An 18,392-nucleotide genomic window follows, 5' to 3' on the forward strand; every position below is an offset into this window, starting at 1 on the left:
CTTTTTAGGAACTACTGACAATCAAAAACCTATAGCCGACTTTGGGATATGGCTTTAATATTCAGCAACTAAAAGATGAGTTCTAATTGGCAGACTTCTGGCATTGGCACTTGTCCTTCTGTTTCTATAGAAACTGGGTTGGAAGTCAGAGCTGCACAAAGGGAAAGGGTAAGTTTCTTTTAAACTCCATATTTATAAACCCGTATTAACTGTGGCATGGTATCAGTTTTCACATAAGGATATATACATTAGTGTACTAGAACGCAAATATGAACTACTGATTTTTACTTGAGTGGAAACTGACATCAAGTCATTAAATGTAATAGGAGGGTTTAAATATGGATTTATTTTTCTCGTGACTCTGACTTCACATTCTTGAAGCAGTGAACTCAGTATGATAATTTTCACTTTCACTTATATCTCACTTCGGGGTGATAAAATTGGTTTTTATCCTCTTAGATCTTTATTGTCGTTTTCTGGTAAGTGAAAATTGGGGTATAAAATATGTACAGAGGACATTTTAAAAGTCTGCATGAATTGTAAGTCTCTTCTCTGGGGCAGAGTCTGATTCTTTCCATTATAAAACAAGTACTGTACAACTGACTAGTTTTTTAGCTTCTCTCCTCTCTTAGCCAAGCAGGACGAGGTCGTCTGTTGGGCACATACATGTGTTCTCATCCAGGCAGACACCCATTAATCGTAGAACCTAAGACACCTGCCAGTTGGTGAGTTATCTTATTACTATGGCTTCAGAGGACTGTGCTGCACAGCTGGGGCATTTAGGCTTGAAATGGTTTAATCAAGTGTGATAAACTCCTCTGATCTACAGGTTGGTGTTTGTAAATTAAAACTTTGACTAGTTGGGATATTGAAGGAAGGTAATATTAGCTCTTGTTCTTTAAAACTTGTCTATCATTTCCTTGGTCATGAAGTACTGCTCATAAGGGATAGATTTCTCTTTTCCTTGCTAAGAGAATGTTGAAGTTGGTTGACACCAACCAAAGAGTGGGACATCTTGGCTTTATTTTGGCCCAAATTGTTAGTTTTGTAAAAATAGTGTAAAAGCGAAAGTTGGAAATTTTTCAATAGGGAAAGTTAATTCCGTTTTAAAAATTTCACTTCACAAGTCTTTGGTCAGTTAATGCCTGAAAGTAGATTTTCATTAAAACTGTATGCCTCCCTTCCTTAAGTACTACTGTGTATCCTATTTGTTTCTATTTGCTCCCTGGAGCTTGAATGATGTAAAAATAAATTGAATTTGTGACTGTTGGTAAATGTGGACAGAAAAAACTTTAGTCTCTAGCTGCCTGCTGTCAAGTATCCAGACATCCAGATGTGTCTTTACTCCTTAGTAAGGGTGGCCAACTTGTCCTGTTTTTAAAACGGAGGGTCATAGGTCGCAGGAACTCACTTATTTCCAGGCAAGCCAGACAGTTGGTCACCCTGTCTTATTCTCTGCATGCCTGAAACAATGTCACTAGGTTGTTACTGATCATCGTTTTGGATAGAAATAGATTTTTACAATATGTTAGCTTCTGTTGGAAAGTACCAGAGGGTAAGTTCTTCTTTTTAAAGAAATGATAGTCTTATTTGTCTCAGTGATCCTAGGTAATGCCAGCTTCCCTCTCATAGAAATAAAACATGAATTTTATTTTATTTATTTATTTTTTGTGGTACGCGGGCCTCTCACTGTTTTGGCCTCTCCCGTTGCGGAGCACAGGCTCCGGACGCGCAGGCTCAGCGGCCATGGCTCACGGGCCCAGCCGCTTCGCGGCACGTGGGATCCTCCTGGACCGGGGCACGAACCCGTGTCCCCTGCATCGGCAGGCGGACTCTCAACCACTGGGCCACCAGGGAAGCCCTAAAACGTGAATTTTAAACTGATCGATTTAAAGGTGATTACAAGGACTTTTGTTGTTTTTCATTTGTGTCCCCATGTTAAGACCATGGGTGATAAATGTGAGACATTTAGGTAGATATTTGTGGTGAATGAGTAGCCAAATGAGGCAAATATATATGTATATATGTCTTAAAGCCTTATACAAGTTGATTCTGTTTTAAGAGAAACACTCAAGGCTTTTAATAAGTATTGGGCTTTGGTTTTATAATGAGGTCCTCAGAGGAACTAGGTTTGGATTTTTAAAAATTACATCTAAGGGCTTCCCTGGTGGCGCAGTGGTTGAGAGTCTGCCTGCCGATGCAGGGGACATGGGTTCGTGCCCCGGTCCGGGAAGATCCCACATGCCGCAGAGCGGCTGGACCCGTGAGCCATGGCCGCTGAGCCTGTGCGTCCGGAGCCTATGCTCCGCAATGGGAGAGGCCACAACAGTGAGAGGCCCACGTACCGCAAAAAAAAAAAAGAAAAAAAAAATTACATCTAAAATCAAATATTAATACACGGTGTGCTTTTTTTTTTCTCATGGAAAAAGCCAGTTTTACAAATTAGGCAAGTTTATGTGCTAAGGAGCTAATTTTTTGCAAAAAACATAGCATCACATATGTTAATATGCCTAGATTACTTGAAAAATATCACAAATTATTTCAGTCCATTTAAGTAATTGTTGCTTTTATTATACTTTTAGAAAATCATTAGAGAAGAAAAGCCAGGGGCTGTGATCTAATCAGCGTTGTTAATTAGTTTTCAGAATTGGTTCCATTAGGACTAGCTTTGTAACTTTAGGCGAATAACTTGGTCTTAATTTGCTTTTGTCCTTAGGTGTAAGACAGGAATATTAATACCTATCCATCTTCCTCACAGGATTAGCATGATGCTGATGAGGTAATAGGTGGGAAAGAACTTTAAAAACTTAAAAGTACTGTAAGGTGGAGTTTTATTTATTTATAAATTTATTTTATTTATTTTTGGCTGTATTGGGTCTTCATTGCTGCGCGCAGGCTTTCTCTAGTTGCCGCGAGCCGGGGCTACTCTTCATTGTGCGTGGACTTCTCACTGCGGTGGCTTCTGTTGTTGCAGAGCACTGGCTCTAGGCGTGCAGGCTTCAGTAGTTGTGGTGCGCGGGCTCAGTAGTTGTGGCTCACGGGCTCTAGAGAGCAGGCTCAGTAGTTGTGGCACACGGGCTTAGTTGCTCCATGTGGGTAGAGTTTTAGTATCAGAAATAGTATTTCATGAACAACGTATATAGAAAATTCCTTTTACAGTGGTGGTATGACATTTTCTTAGAGTAAGAACAGCAAGAAATGGTATCTTAATAGTTTTAAATATCTCAGCAAGTAACTGTGAAGAAAGTATTATTGAACTTTTATGTTCAAATTATCATGCTCTACTAAATATGTATATTTATAGATAATACTTTATAAACATTTCAACTAATATTTTAGTATTGAGGAATTATAAGTGGCACATACTTAGGCATTACCTCCTTTGGTCTGGGTTGGTGAATATTGGAAGACCTAAAAAAGTTCATTATCTTTAACAACTACATTATTATTGCATTGTAGCAGATGTGTTTTGTGACTTTAATTTGTTCGTTTTGGTTCTTAGGTATTTTGCATCCTCATTTTCATTTCAATCTAGATATTAAAAGTTTATGCCAATTTGAGTTAGAACGAATTTATTATAAGATAACTGCTTACAATTAAATTAGCTTCGTAATCTTGTGACACTGCTAAGAAGCCAGGGTTTTCTGAAGGGGAAAGTGTAGGGTTTTTTGTCAGTTTGAGTTTGAGTTATGACTCCTCTACTTACTGGGTGTTTAATTACTTTGACCTTAAGTTTATACATTTGTAAAATAGTCATCATAGTATTTTATTCCGAAGTTTGTGAATATTAAATTAAGATTAAATATAAAATGTGTCTGCCTCAGTGACTAGTATGTATTAGATGTTGAAATAAAGTTCTTCACCAGCCTACTTCTCCAAACACATGCTAAGCCTCTTTGTTTCCTCTTTGTCCCATGGGATATCTTGAGGGGGAAGGAGATAGAAAATCGGTGTACTCTTGCTTTTCTTGAAACCCTGTATCTGTCCGAGATAGTATTTCTAGATTATGGTTACTTAGAAATGTGTTAACATCTTATAATATTGTTCAAGGGCAGGAGTAAATGAATAGGAACATTTAAAGTTGATTGTTAATATAGTGAATACATTAGTTATGAAGTCTTTAGCTTCCTGTAGTCTAGGGAGTCAGTCTTTCTTGATCCACACCGCCCAGGTTTAGAGGGGCTATTAGCATGGAGTAGGATGAAGAACTGCTCTGTTGTGTAAGAATCATAAAGCCTATGTAAATCAGAATTCAACTTGGAGTTCTTTAGTTGGTTCTACTTTTACTGTTTTGTGGGTTATTTTATTTTATTTGTTTTTGGCCGCGCGGCTTGCGGGATCTCAGTTCCCCAACCAGGGATCGAACCCAGGCCATGGCAGTGAAAGCCCTGAATGCTAAGCACTAGGCCACCAGGGAACTCGCTGTAGTTGGTTCTGCTTAAAATGTATAGTTTGCTTTCATAGGAGGAAAGAAACTAGTTGCCCTAGGTAGTTAACGTCTTTTGAGAACAGTTATTGCTCAAGAGGGAAGGGGGGATGGATGAGAGTGGTTCCTAGTAAATCATTGATTTTCTTAATCTTGTGCTTTGATGTAGAAAGAAGAAGAAAGGAAATTATCAGCTACTGTGTATGAAGGGTATTTTGCTTGGTACAAGTATGTTTTCATTTAATCCTCATAGTATAGCTGTGAGGTAGCTTGGTGGTATCCTCATTTTACAGAGGAGGAAATTGGGACTCAGAGAGGCTAACTTTCACGAGGTTACATAGTAACAGGTAGCAGAGCTTGGATTTATTATTATTTTTGCTGTTTGTGTGAGGCGGTACTGTTTCTGCTCTATTCATATTGTCTTACATCTGAAATGTAAAAGGAATGTTAGACATTTACATTTAAGTGTAAAACCTATACATTTTAAATAGGACCAACTGCCGTTTTTAAGATAACCCAGATGTGAACCCAGATTAATTTGGTTCCAGAATTGGTGCTGGCCCTTGGGAAATAGATCCATCTTGTTGATCTTGCAGACTGATGGAAAAGATTGACATGTCAGCTCATATAGTGCTCTGTTAAAAGTTAGATGGGGGAAGGGTAAGCTGCGACAAAGTGAGAGAGAGGCATGGACATATATACACTACCAAACGTAAAATAGATAGCTAGTGGGAAGCAGCCGCATAGCACAGGGAGATCAGCTCAGTGCTTTGTGACAGCCTGGAGGGGTGGGATAGGGAGGGTGGGAGGGAGGGAGACGCAAGAGGGAAGAGATATGGGAACATATGTATATGTATAACTGATTCACTTTGTTATAAAGCAGAAACTAACACACCATTGTAAAGCAATTATACTCCAATAAAGATTAAAAAAAAAAAAAGTTAGGGCTTCCCTGGTGGCGCAGTGGTTGAGAATCTGCCTGCTAATGCAGGGGACACGGGTTCGAGCCCTGGTCTGGGAGGATCCCACATGCCGCGGAGCAACTAGTTCCGTGAGCCACAACTACTGAGCCTGCGCGTCTGGAGCTTGTGCTCCGCACCAAGAGAGGCCTCGATAGTGAGAGGCCCGCGCAGCGCTATGAAGAGTGGCCCCCACTTGCCACAGCTAGAGAAAGCCCACGCACAGAAATGAAGACCCAACGCAGCCAAAAATAAATATATTAATTAATTAAAAAAAAAGTTAGATGAGATTACAGAGGAGAGAATGACAATGCTGGGGGAGGTTTTTCAGAGGCTTTTGGTGAGTCAGATTGTGAAGGATAAGTGAGACCGTGCCTGGTGGAGAATGGCAAGCCATTGGGATTGTAACTGGTGGCACAGCTTGTACAAAGGCACACGTAGAGAGTGAGAGGGTGTGGCATTTTGGAGCTAAAACCAGGCTTTCAGTTTAGGATTTTTCTCTATAGGCAATTAATAGATATTTCAAAGCAGAGAGGAATGGAAAGATGGAATAATAATGGTAATAATAGTCTTGAGGACCATTCAGAAGGAGATTCTAGAGGAGGTTGGTATTGCAGAGAACTCTAGGGTGATCTTTTTTTCCTTTTAAAATCACCCGGATAATGAAGAGCTCTCTATCCACATGCAGTTGCTTAGTCTAAGTGACATTAATTAGTTAACATAATTATTCCATATTTAAGAAACATCTTTTGGTTTATCTCCCGTTAAGAGCCACCTATTCAACTTTCATATAAAACTTGTTCTAAAGATATGTCTAGATATTTAGCTTGAACATTCCAGATAATTAGATATAGTGAAAAAGTAACATTGTTTGGATGAGTAGGAATACTATTCAAATGATCTTGCAATAAAGGTTTGTTGTTCGTGGGGTTTTTTCTTTTTTTAGCAGTTCTTATTTATTTTTTATTACATAGCAATACATGTTTATTATAGAAAATTTAAGAAACAAAATAATGAAAGAAAACAAAGATTATCTCTAGTTAAGAAGCAAAGATAAACTATTTGGGGGGTGTATACTCTTCCAGTCACTAAACAATGTTTCAATGTTCATTCACATTCCAGAGTTCAATGGCTCTGTTTAATACTGCTTTATATGAAGGAAAATGGTTTTCTGTCTTTACATATTTTTGCGACTGAATTACCATGGCACAACTGAGAGTTTGGTTAATTTATTATTACAGTACATTCTGATTTTCATTTAATATCTAAAGTAACTGCTTCAACTGATTAAAATTTTAGCCTATTTGATTAAATACTAACAGAGTTTAATTTAAGTTGCTATTACTCTTTTCTTACCACCAGTTAGACATTCTTCAGAGTGCTAAAGCAAAAAGGAACCTTAAAAAATTACGTGGTTCACCTTCTTAGTTTACAAATGCGGGTACTTTTCTTCCATGCTTTTGTTTCCAGTGACTTCTAGTTTAGACTTTCTTTTGTTAAGCTCTCACTTGATTGCAGTCCTCTCTCTTTCTGGTCAGACTGTTTTTCCATCTCTCAGCCAATGGTACAAAGAAAAGGGAAACTGAAGAGAGGAGATAGCATATGCCCGAGAGGTAGAAGGAGCCGGTGTATGTCTGGGTATAATCATATAACCAGCCTATATGGAAGGAAGGATTTCTGTTAGTGATGCAAACCTTTCCATTAGTAGTTCTCAGCCATGAACCGTTCCTTGAAGGAAGGAGCCTCCTGTACTTACTAGTCTGTATTGTGACCCATTAGAAAGTTAGTCAAGCTGCTTACCTGTCTTATTTTCTATTGAGGAAGTTAAATCAATTCCATCTGAGTTAGGGGTTTAAACGTTGGGTTAAAAGTAATTGTGAACCCAGAGCCCATCTCCAGTCTTGTTTTGGAAGTTGGAGAAAATTAGGAACACGTACCATTTCATTTTACAATGAATTTTATTAGAAGACCACTATTCTTATGAAGAAAAGTATTGTGAATTACTATTTTCCAAAGAAAAAAATGAGAACTGATTATTATCTTTTTTTCCTTCACTGAACAGACATTTGAATTCTTACTGTGTTCCCAGCAACGTGCTAGGTGTTGAGGATATGATAATGAGCCAAAACAGACATGGTCCCTGCCCTCATAGACCATATAGTTTAGTGGGGATTTGGTATTAACCACATAAATTACACCTGCGATAAAGGCTGTGAGGGGATGGATGGTTCAGGAGGTTATGAGAACAAATGAAAAGGAACTGACTTACTTGGCCAAGTGGGTTAAACAATGACGATAATTCCCCCTGAAATCTCAAAGTGCTCTTTTAAAAGCAAGAATTGGGAGGGTCCTCAAAATCATTTGGCTAATGGCACATACTAGAACTTCTTAGGTGAAATGCTTTTTTTTAAAAAAAGTGTGAGCTTGTGGTGGCAAAGAATATTTGTGCAAGGCACCAATGTTTATACATTATTGCAAAAGTCAACCCTGTGAAAAAGGCAAATAATGTCTCAATATTATTATGAAAATAGTTTTGACCTCAGGCTCCCTAAAAAGGGCTCAGGACCTCTCGGGGAGTCACAGTCTTTTCTAGATTATTGTATGCATATTATGTTTGTAGATGCAAACTTAAAATACGGCTTTTATAAGTTTTTATATTTAAAATCTTGAAAAACCTTAAGTCAAGGCTGTTATTCTGATCATTTATTCAAAAAATTTTGGTACTCTATGCCAGCACAGTTCTGGTTACTAGGGATAAACCCATGGACAAAAATGGATGAAAATATCTGTCTGCATGGAGCTTACATTGTATCTTTTGATTTTCACTTATGTCTTGGAACATGATTTCTCACTGGATGTGTAGAGTATACCCTTTTTTTATTTTTTTGTCTATGATTGTGTGTCTCTATCTCCTCTCCTTTTTATTCTCTTACTTGGCTCTGATAGAGACTTTCAATTTTTGTTTGTTTGCTTCATTAGCTTTTTGTTTCCTTTTCTTAATGTAGTGAATGAATGGAATGTTTTATTTAAATTCAGCTAACTTTAACTTGCTTTTACTGTTTGATCAGTGACCTCAATTAAATGTTTCTTGGAGTTAAGCAAAATAGTGAAACCGACTGGGACAAGTCTTTGTATTATGTTGATTGACCTTTAGATATCTAAGAAATGGTTGACCAATCTGTCAGTTTTTCTAGAAATTTCTATGAAGGAGGAACTGTGGAAAGCAGCAGCACCCCCTCTTTTCCTTTGTCATTCTTGCCTTCGTCCCTTAGTATAGCAATTTACCAGTTTATATATAACCTGTGAATTTTAAGACAGGGGTATTTGAAGTAACACTCTTGGAGAGGGAGGTAGATAGTGCTGCTAAAAGGTCAGGAGGGTAAAGCTAAAAATAGTGAAACTGAGTTGTTTTATAAATCCTGGAGGGACTAAAACAGTTTAAGAGAAAACTGCTTATAAGCCTTTCATTTCACACACATTTGAAGTCAGAATGTTGTTTCTGAAATGTGAAAGATTAAGATATTTAGTGTATTTTCTTACCAGGGCAGGGAATTACTTAGCATGCTTTAGAACTGTTTCCATGTATTTCCATGCAAAGTTTCTATTTATTTATTTATTTATGTCGTGTCGCACAGCTTACAGAATCGTAGTTCCCCAACCAGGGATTGTACCTGGGCCCCTGGCAGTGAGAGCGCTGAGTCCTAACCACTGGACTGCCAGGGAATAACCAATGCAAAGTTTAATGAAATAATTTGTTTTAAATCTGTTTCTCCCATTTATGCTTGATTATTGAGAGATTAGTATATTTTAAAATTCTGCCTCTAAGATCTAATTACCATTCCATACGATAATAATGTGCAGTTGAGTATTTGGTTTTAAGATGTTATTTATAATAGCAAATATGAGGTGAAATGTAAGATGCAGGACTATATTGTACTATTATTAATTAATTGTCCTATGAAAATATTAGCTTCATAATCAAGCTTAAATTTAAGTGGCTACTAGGTAAGTTAAATTCATAGCTTTGCTGCTCTAACCAAACATCTCTGTTTGGTTGGAATAATTAGCCTTTCCCCACCATTGAAAGTAAAATAAGACTGTGTAGGGAATTGGCTGGCAGTCCTGTGGTTAGGACTCCTCACTTCCACTGCACGGAACGCGGGTTCGATCCCTGGTCAGGGAGCTAAGATCCTACACGCGACGTGGTGCAGCCAAAAAAAAAAAAAAGAAGAAGAAGACTGTATATTTGATCTGATTTTATTAGGTCTTTGTACTTTTTTTATAATAGCACGAAATAGATGTATACAAATGCACTTTCAACCCTAAACAGTTTCAGGGTTATTGTTGGTAGTTAAGAAACCACTGCGTTCTAATCATTTTCAAATGGAAATACACACATAAATTGACATTCAAAAGACTGGGTTTCTTTGTGGTCATAGCAAAAGCATTGTGAGTGGCAGAGAATACCAGCCACAGTCCAGGAAAGCGTGCAATGGATCTGAGCCTCCACTCCATGCTAAGGAATACTGTATGTAGCCAGCATTCTGAGGAGTACGCTGCCTACTGGTGCAGACTTCCTAAGCTGAAGTCCCCTCTAAGCATTTCCTTGGTGTCTCCAGACTGCCTGCATCAGATTCACTGAAGATGCATGTTAATTGTGCAAATTCATTGGCTTCCTAAGCATACTTCCTCCTAGGTGGCACCCAGTTGATTCTTACATACAATAAAGTTGTTGTCCAAATTACTTCTTTATAGCTGTAACCCTTGTTCTGGGTAGGAATATCTAATAATGTTTCCCGTGATAATTTAAAACAACTAAGAAGATAGGCCTCAACTTCCTTAAACAGTTTTGCAAACCAGTTTTCTTACAGTCAACAAAAAAGGGATTGGAATAATCTTTTAAGTTTGATGTTTAATATAGAATCTAAATTCATTTTTTTAAATGTCAACATTTTAAAAATGATACTCTATATCATTTTATGGGTTAAGCCATACACGTTTAAAAATGAGTTTAACATCTTGTCTAAAAAGTATTCATATCTGATATCTCAGAAGTTGATTTTTAGCTGATTTATGAATCCTTTTCAATAGGATTACTACTGTAAGTTTATTATTGGTCATCTTGTTAAGATTTGAAATACCCCTAGAAGGCCCTTAATTCCAAAGTTCCTTGATGGTAGTTCAAATTAGTTGTTGAGGATTCTGTAAGTGACTGGCCGGTGTTGAACCAGAGCTTCTAGCTGTTAGGCTGTAGAATAGTGGCAGACTTCCAAGGTGTGCAGAGACAATGAACTTCTCACATTCTTGGGGTCACTGGAGCTGCCCACTGGCTGTTAGCAGCCTTGTCATTTTACTTAGGGTGTGCTGTACAAATATTTCCTGTATGTGCCATGAAGGGAAAAATCTTGGGAAACATGGTTTAGCAAATATAAACCTCAGTGCCTTTTAAGACAGGAGCTCTCTGAAGGTCTCATGATAGAAATTTGCCATAAGATTTACTGGTAGTGCTATAAGTATTGGCTCTGTGTTGTAAGTTTTATTAAGAAGATTGTGGTCTGTGTTAGGATTTTGAAACTTGATTCCTTGGCCTTGCAAGGAAAGGACTACCTCCCCCCTCTCCTTTTTAAACCATAATAGAGAGCTATTTGGAATTTATTTTTGATGCTTTTGTAGGGATTCATTAATCCTAGGAATGCTGTATCAAAGTAAAATTCTGTGTGTTTTGTTGCTTATGGGGAAAATAACCACTGGATAAAGAAATGATTTACATTGTTTCCTTTTGCCTCTTCAGGGTATAATATATTTCTCAGGATTTAAAGGACAGAGAACTTTGTTCTGCCTTCTCACTTGTCCCCCGTATCCCCAATCTCCAAAATGGACTTATAGCAGACCTAAAGGTTGAGTTGCTTGTGTGTTTGTTTTCCAAATAAAATTTCAGGCTGTAGAGAAATTCTCAACTGATAGGCCAAGATGACTGATAAAACTCTAGAGGGCATGGTTGATAAAAGGTGGAGTGAGGACTGGGTGGAATATCTGTTTAACATTGTATCTGAAATGAGGATGTAATAGAGATAGGAAATGACCTGTCATTTCATGAGGAGATGAACTTGTCTGTGTTCATGGGACAGAGAGACAAGCTTAGATGGATGAATTTCCATTTTAGCCATTGTCTTTTCTTGTAAAACGCAGATAAAGAGTTAATGCAGGACTTCCCTGGTGGCGCAGTGGTTAAGAATCCGCCTGCCAATGCAGGGGACACGGGTTCGAGCCCTGGTCCTGGAAGATCCCTCATGCCGCGGAGCAACTAAGCCCATGCGCCACAACTACTGTGCCCGCATGCCACAACTACTGAAGCCCGCGTGCCCAGAGCCCATGCTCCACAATAAGAGAATGAGAAGCCCACGCACTGCAACTAAGAGTAGCCCCTGCTTGCTGCAACTAGAGAAAGCCCATGTGCAGCAATGAAGACCCCACTCAGCCAAAAATAAATAAAACTACATAAATAAATTTATAAAAAAGAAAAAAACTTGGAAAAAGTTAATGCAAAATTACCAGTTTTGCTCCATGGTGTTTCTGATGAATTGTGAGGTTGAATAATAATAGCAAGAGGGCTTCCCTGGTGGCGCAGTGGTTGAGAGTCTGCCTGCCGATGCAGGGGACGTGGGTTCATGCCCCGGTCTGGGAAGATCCTACATGCCGCGGAGCGGCTGGGCCCGTGAGCCATGACCGCTGAGCCTGTGCGTCCAGAGCCTGTGCTCCGCAACGGGAGAGGCCACAACAGTGAGAGGCCCACATAGCGAAAAAAAAAAAATAATAATAATAATAGCAAGAGAGAGATGTATTTCTTCTTTAGGAACGAGTTACCTTTAGCTTATTCTGGAGTACAATCAACTTATAGTTACTTGGCATTAGAAATAACTCTCCTTGAATTTATTGAAAAAAATTATTTTTGTGAAATATCTGCTTGATTGAGTGAAGCTTTACTATATTTTAAGGTCATTTTTATTATACCAAAGCTTAGGGTGCCTTCATTTAAAGGTAAGAAAATGGAGACATGGGTTACAGTGGCTCAACCGAATTTTCAATTAATGAAGTGGAAGAAGAATGCAAGTTCTAACAATTCTCAGTTTTAGACATTTTAGACTAAGTCCTAATGTTAAGCAGTGTATGTGGCTGACAGAGTGAATGCTATACCATGATCCAATAAGGTATGAAAGAACATTGAACAAATAATTTTGTCTTCTCTTTGTCCATGTGGCAGCTAGTAGAGTTCTGTGCTAATAAGTTGCTTAATAATTATTGAATGAATACTGAGTTATAATCAAATAATTATTTGTGAACCAAACAAAAACAAAATAAATGAACAAACCAAACCAAACAAACATGTAGATACAGAGAATAGAGTAGTTGTTATCAGAGGGGAAGGGGCAGGAGGGAGGGCTAAATGGGTAAGGGAAATCACCTGTATGGATGGAAAATAAATTTTTGGTGGTGAAAACAAAAACAAAATTATTTATGGCATTTTAAGGGAGTTTTCAGAGATTTGTGATTTAAATTTTTTATATTAAAATAAATATTAGCATAATATATGCACTCATCAGTTGGGAAAGGGGGGTGTATGTGGAAGAGAGAGGAACTACATTCGGTGGTTTTGTTTTATAGGCAGCTGATATGGGCTGTTGGTGGTTTTATTTTTATTTATTTATTTATTTGTTTGTTTGTTTGCGGTACGTGGGCCTCTCACTGTTGTGGCCTCTCCCGTTGCGGAGCACAAGCTCCAGACGCGCAGGCTCAGCGGCCATGGCTCACGGGCCTAGCTGCTCCGTGGCATGTGGGATCTTCCCGGACCGGGGCACGAACCCATGTCCCCTGCATTGGCAGGTGGACTCTCAACCACTGTGCCACCAGGGAAGCCCAAGTGGTTTTATTTTTAAATGAAACTGAACAGCCATTAGCATTTTGAGCTCATACGTCAAATACCTCAGGTACAAGACTAGGAATTTAACATAAGTAATTTATATCTGTCTTGTACATTGGAGAATATGACTGTATACTTGTTTTTTTTGCCGAAGGCACTATTTTTGTATTTAGATTGCTTTCTGCAGGTGTACTTTTGTTAACAGGGGTCTATTAGAAATGTATATTAAGTTTTAAAAATATTAATACTTTTTATTTTTCCACAACCTTCCAAGGCTTCCATCTTGGTGTCAGTGTATAGTTCTGGATGCCATCTACCAGCAAAAAACAGCATTTGGGTTTGGATGAACAGTGACATTTGGTCTATCCTTGGGTCTACTGACCGCCTAGGTCAGGAAACTAGAAAAACCCCGAAACTGGTCCAGTCTGAAGCAGGCCATATTATTAACTAAAATTGAATTTGTTGCTGAGTATTGGCAAGAATAGGGAGAGCTGTGGGGTGGAGTGGGCAGGGTGGTCGCTTGTGGGGAGTGGGGGGGTATAATTTTTAAACTATTATTTATTTCAATCCCTGTCAATTTTAACCAAGATCTGATGGAGAATTTTGTTGCCACTGTATTTCTTATCATAATCACCATTACAAAAGATGTATAAATAATTTTCTTGCCCATATGCTCTATTTACGTTTTTTTAAAGAAAAAAGTAACTTTAAAAAATCTCAGTTATATGATTCCTTGGGTTTCCTATGCTTTATATTCCCCTTTCCTTGAATTTTTAAAATATGCTGTATAGAACTAACTTGTTTTTCTTTTTTATTTCCATACAGGAAGGAGAAAATTATTATTCATGTACCATTTTTAACTAGTCTTTTGACTGAGGATTATTGTGAAACATTTTACTGTTTGCTAGATTCCTTATTTTAAATGCCTGTAATCTTTTATAGGAATTTCACCTTTTGTAATGACAAGTCTAGGTAAGTAAAAAATGAGCATCTCATACAGTTCGGAAGATCTAAGTTTGGTTTAGAATTTAATATTTTATAACCAATAAGCCTTTTGATTTAGTTAAAGCTAAAGACAGTAACGTAACTTGCCTGTACCTGTTGAGGGTTGAGTGGATCTGTAACTCAGTATTTCTGATGTTCTTTAGTAGTTGCTGCTGGAGTCAGAAGTTAGTAACAAATCTAATGGCCTTTGTAAAACCCTCTTGTCACTTCACAGAGCAAGGACCTACAGCAAGGGCTCTCCCGAAGTCTCCCTTCAGCAAGAAGCCTAGCACTACATTGTAGTCAATGAGAAACCGTGGTACAGAGCAGGAAACTAATTATAAACTGAATTATATATTATTATCATAATCTTGTTTAAGATACTCTGAGCAACTCCCAGACTAAAAACCTGTACTTAAGCTTTCAGCAATAGCCTTATCACTTCCTTTGACGTTTTTGTAGAACTTAAAAAATTTATGATTGCCTAAATAACATTTTCAGAGTTAGCAGGTAAAAATTCTACCATGAGCTCTGTCTTTATCCTCACATACAGTGCTAGGGTATCATGGACATTGGGTAATAAAAGGCTTGTAACTTTTTTTTTTTGACTCACTAATAGTAAGAAATGTGTTTTACATCACATATGTTTTCTGTTACATAGGTGTGTGTGCGTGTGAAATAAGTTTCACAATAAAGTGATGCACTCTGATTTCTAATCTGCTCGTGGTCCTTTTTTATTAAAAAAAAATTTTTTTAAAGATCATGACCAACAAATTGGTTTCAAGACCCACACATACATCTATAGCTTTTTCCTTTTAAGTAATACTCCTCACAAAACTTGCTTTGTCTTCTCATACATTGAACTCTTTAAATATTTTTAAATGTATACAAAAACATTTATCTCTAAACATGTTGTAGTTTTGTTATTTGCCTTCATCATTTGAATAAGATATTCTGTGCCCTGGTATTTGTTACTTCCCTACACTTTTGGCCTAATAGGCTTGAAGAGTTCCAAGACATCATTAGGACAGCCAGTGAAGAAGGGTCAAAATTGAAAAAATTCATCAGCAAACTGTATTTGAACTCTGTATTTCACTGACCTGGATACTAGCCATAGAGTAGCTCTGCTAGCCACCTCTGGTGCTTGGTCTTTTACCACTCCCTGTATAACAATTCTGGGCTATAAAATTCTAGCCTGTTTTCCAGTTACGAAGTATTGGCTGAGTTAGAGCTCATGGGAAGAGGTGTGTTCATAAATGCAAATAAGGACTTAGTTGTGTATTTGTGTAATTTTTTCCTTTAGATGGGTATACCTAAATTGAAACTCAGATAGTGGTACATTGTTTTACCTTCAGTAATAATTTCTTTTATTAAGTTTTTATACTTTTGATATTTGCCTTTAAGTCTTAAGTTCATAGAGGTGTAAATCTAATGTCATTATAAAACTTAGTTTAAAAAAAATGATAGTGGGACAAGATCAGACCCTTTTTCTGTCTTCAGGACTGAGGGAAGCAGAAGTAAGTTTTAGGCTGAATTCCTTTTTGTGGATGATTGGAAATGCTGTACTAATTTGTAATTCAACTATATTGAGAACCTATAGTGTAAGATACTAAAGCTTAAGTCTGTTTCTTAAAGAAATTTGTGAGTAGGCAGTCTTTTAATAGTCTTAGATTAAATGTTCAGCAAGCACAAAATGTCCCAATAGGTAAAAAGTGAATGTAAAACAATGCTTCAGTCTTAAAGTTGACTTAAAAACAGAACTCCCCCAAGTTTTACTCTACTTGTATTTAATGTTCTCCAGTGGCCCCACATATCCTCTCCACAGATTCTGGCCTTAATCCAAGACAGCTTTTGTTTGTTTTTGTTTTTAACCATCATAGGTCTTTGGGCATCTGATAAAACTCTGGATTGTCTCCCCAGAGAAGTAGATATATACACAATCCCTGCTCTAAGACTCCCAAGAGAATGTAAGAATCTGCCTAGTGCACATCTGTTGAATTAACCCTGAGATTCTCCTGGATTAGTGATGGAGTTGTGAGAGTTGGTATAGGAACAGCAGAGATAATCATCAGTTTCTTTTAACCTGATAACGTCGTTCCGTGTTACCATTAATCATGGATCAGCATTTTGTTTCATTGCTTTTGAAGTTTACTTAGAATGTGGGTAAGCTGTTACCTGCTAAAGGTGGTCCAGAAAGGACAGCCATCCCAGCAAAGAAACTGGCAAGCCCCAAGAACCTGTGTACCATAGAATTCCCAGACAGATCAACCTGTAGGGATTAGAATCCAATGTTAGCCATATTGAGGGTGAAATTCTGTGGAGACCTTTGCCTACAGAGGGGCAAATACTGTGTATGTCATCTGAAACTGTGAACAGTTGACTTCTGAGGTGATTTGGATGGCATTTTACCCTGATATTATGAAAGAGCTGAGGCAGATAGGGAATAGTAATTTCAGTAGGCAGACAGTGTTTTCATTTTATTAGTAAGGAACGTTGGTTTTTGTTTCTTTTTAAAAATCTTTTAATTGGTTCAGGGATACTTTTTTCCCTTGAACCTCACTGCTCTTCTCTGTTAGGAAATGGTATTTACAGTTGGAGCTGACAGTGGTATTACTGAATCCACCTATGGCTGAATACCAACCATTGGTTTATAAGAAATCAGATATCTCAGGAGTGGATTTCAGCTTTAGAAAGTTTGATTTTTGCTTAAGCCTCATATAAGATCCTGCAGCACTTCTGCTAATATTGATATCAGGTCAGAAGATTCCGGGGGATTCTGTTGCAGCACACTGGGGGCCTAGTTCTAAGAACCCATGGGGTTCCAAGAAAAACCCAGAAGTATTTGTATTACTCAGTTCCGTTCAGGTCTAGGACTTTATGTAAATTTGGGGTAAAGATGGAGAGGAGTTAAAAACACAATGTCCTTATTAAAGTGTACAGAACTTCTCTCAACAAAAGAGAAGCCAGTGCTGGTCAGGAAGCCCTTTTTTCTTTTAAGGAACTCTTCCAAGATGTGTCTTAGAACCAAAGAAATTTCTGGACCTGAAGGAAAGAAGTGAACAGAAGTCTAACCTGGGAGACTGATAAGCAAAATGGAATCCTTCTGATCCCTATTTTGCTCTTCTTTCCTGTCCCACTTCCCACGGGGGGATAGTCCTCTCACCCCCCCGGCCTCACCCCCCCAAGGTAAGATGAATAGCTGGATAAGATACAGCTACAAGGTTTCTGAGTATGTTTGTTTTTAATTATAAAATTAATACAAAATATGTTTTCTCTTTTGGGGAGGTGATTGTTAACACTTTTACTAAATGGTGTAAGAACATTAATGAGTACATCTACTCACCAGTACAGGAAGTATCAATGCCAGGTAACCACCGGAGAAAATGGCAAAGAAGATGGTATAGGTCGTAAGTAGTGGAAATGTGGTGGCAAAAGGAGCAAGCAGGTTAGTGATGCCGCAGAGGATGAGGTAAGACTTGTGGTAATGATACTTCTTGATCCAGTTTTGATCAGCAACCCATCCGGAGATAATCTGACTGACTGTCTCAATGATACCTGGAACAATATTGAAAAGGTCTTATGAAATCCTAATTCCATTTTCCTAGCCCCTTTGAAAACTGTAAATGCATAAGGCATCTTTTCCTAAGTAATATGACTTCATCCTGAGGCTGGGACATAAGAGAAAAAAAAAACGGTTCCATTTGTCTATCAATAGATTCTGTCATTTACTTACCTATTCCAGACACATCAATAAAATACCAGATAGGCTCCTTCAGAGTTGGGTAGAGGACTCACCAGGTATTTTTTCTGACTGTGTTTGGGAAACTCATACCGCCAAACTGGGAATACCAGGTTATAGAGAACGCTGGGCTCAGTAGGCCTCCCTTGAAGTGGTGAGCAAGTGAGATTTCTTAAAGATTAGTAAACCCACAGGTTAGTGTCCTGGGGAAGTCATATGGTGGACGACTGGAGTATAAATAATAAAGTCTTATGGTGAAGAAAAAAACAGATGTTGAGACTCATAATTGTATATGAGGTTTTGATAATTAAGTCATTCTCCAAAGGCTATTACGTTTAACTTGAAAATATGTAGAAGGTCTGGAAA

The 18,392-nt window shown here is 37.9% G+C and overlaps 1 protein-coding gene and 1 long non-coding RNA gene across 5 annotated transcripts in view; one reads left to right on the forward strand and one right to left on the reverse strand.

Moving 5' to 3' along the window:
* The window catches only part of SLC16A4 (solute carrier family 16 member 4), a 48,307-nt gene that overhangs the window by 19,193 nt on the left and 10,722 nt on the right, over nucleotides 1-18,392 (reverse strand). For 3 of the 4 annotated variants that reach the window (XM_032625717.1, XM_032625709.1, XM_032625700.1), the window contains exons 7-8: nucleotides 17,631-17,842; nucleotides 16,463-16,556 (exon numbers count right to left, since the gene is read on the reverse strand). In XM_032625717.1, the coding sequence (XP_032481608.1) occupies nucleotides 16,463-16,556; nucleotides 17,631-17,842 (306 nt within the window). Of the gene's footprint in view, nucleotides 1-6,518; nucleotides 7,043-16,462; nucleotides 16,557-17,630; nucleotides 17,843-18,392 lie in introns of those variants that run through there. The other variant, XM_032625689.1, reaches the window with a different exon arrangement.
* On the forward strand, nucleotides 13,785-15,003 carry LOC116750721. Its single transcript, XR_004349074.1, has 2 exons — nucleotides 13,785-14,275; nucleotides 14,523-15,003. It is a non-coding gene; the product is annotated as an uncharacterized LOC116750721 (long non-coding RNA).

The sequence above is a fragment of the Phocoena sinus genome, chromosome 1, assembly GCF_008692025.1.
Source record: "Phocoena sinus isolate mPhoSin1 chromosome 1, mPhoSin1.pri, whole genome shotgun sequence".
In the NCBI taxonomy this organism is placed as follows: Eukaryota; Metazoa; Chordata; class Mammalia; order Artiodactyla; family Phocoenidae; genus Phocoena; species Phocoena sinus.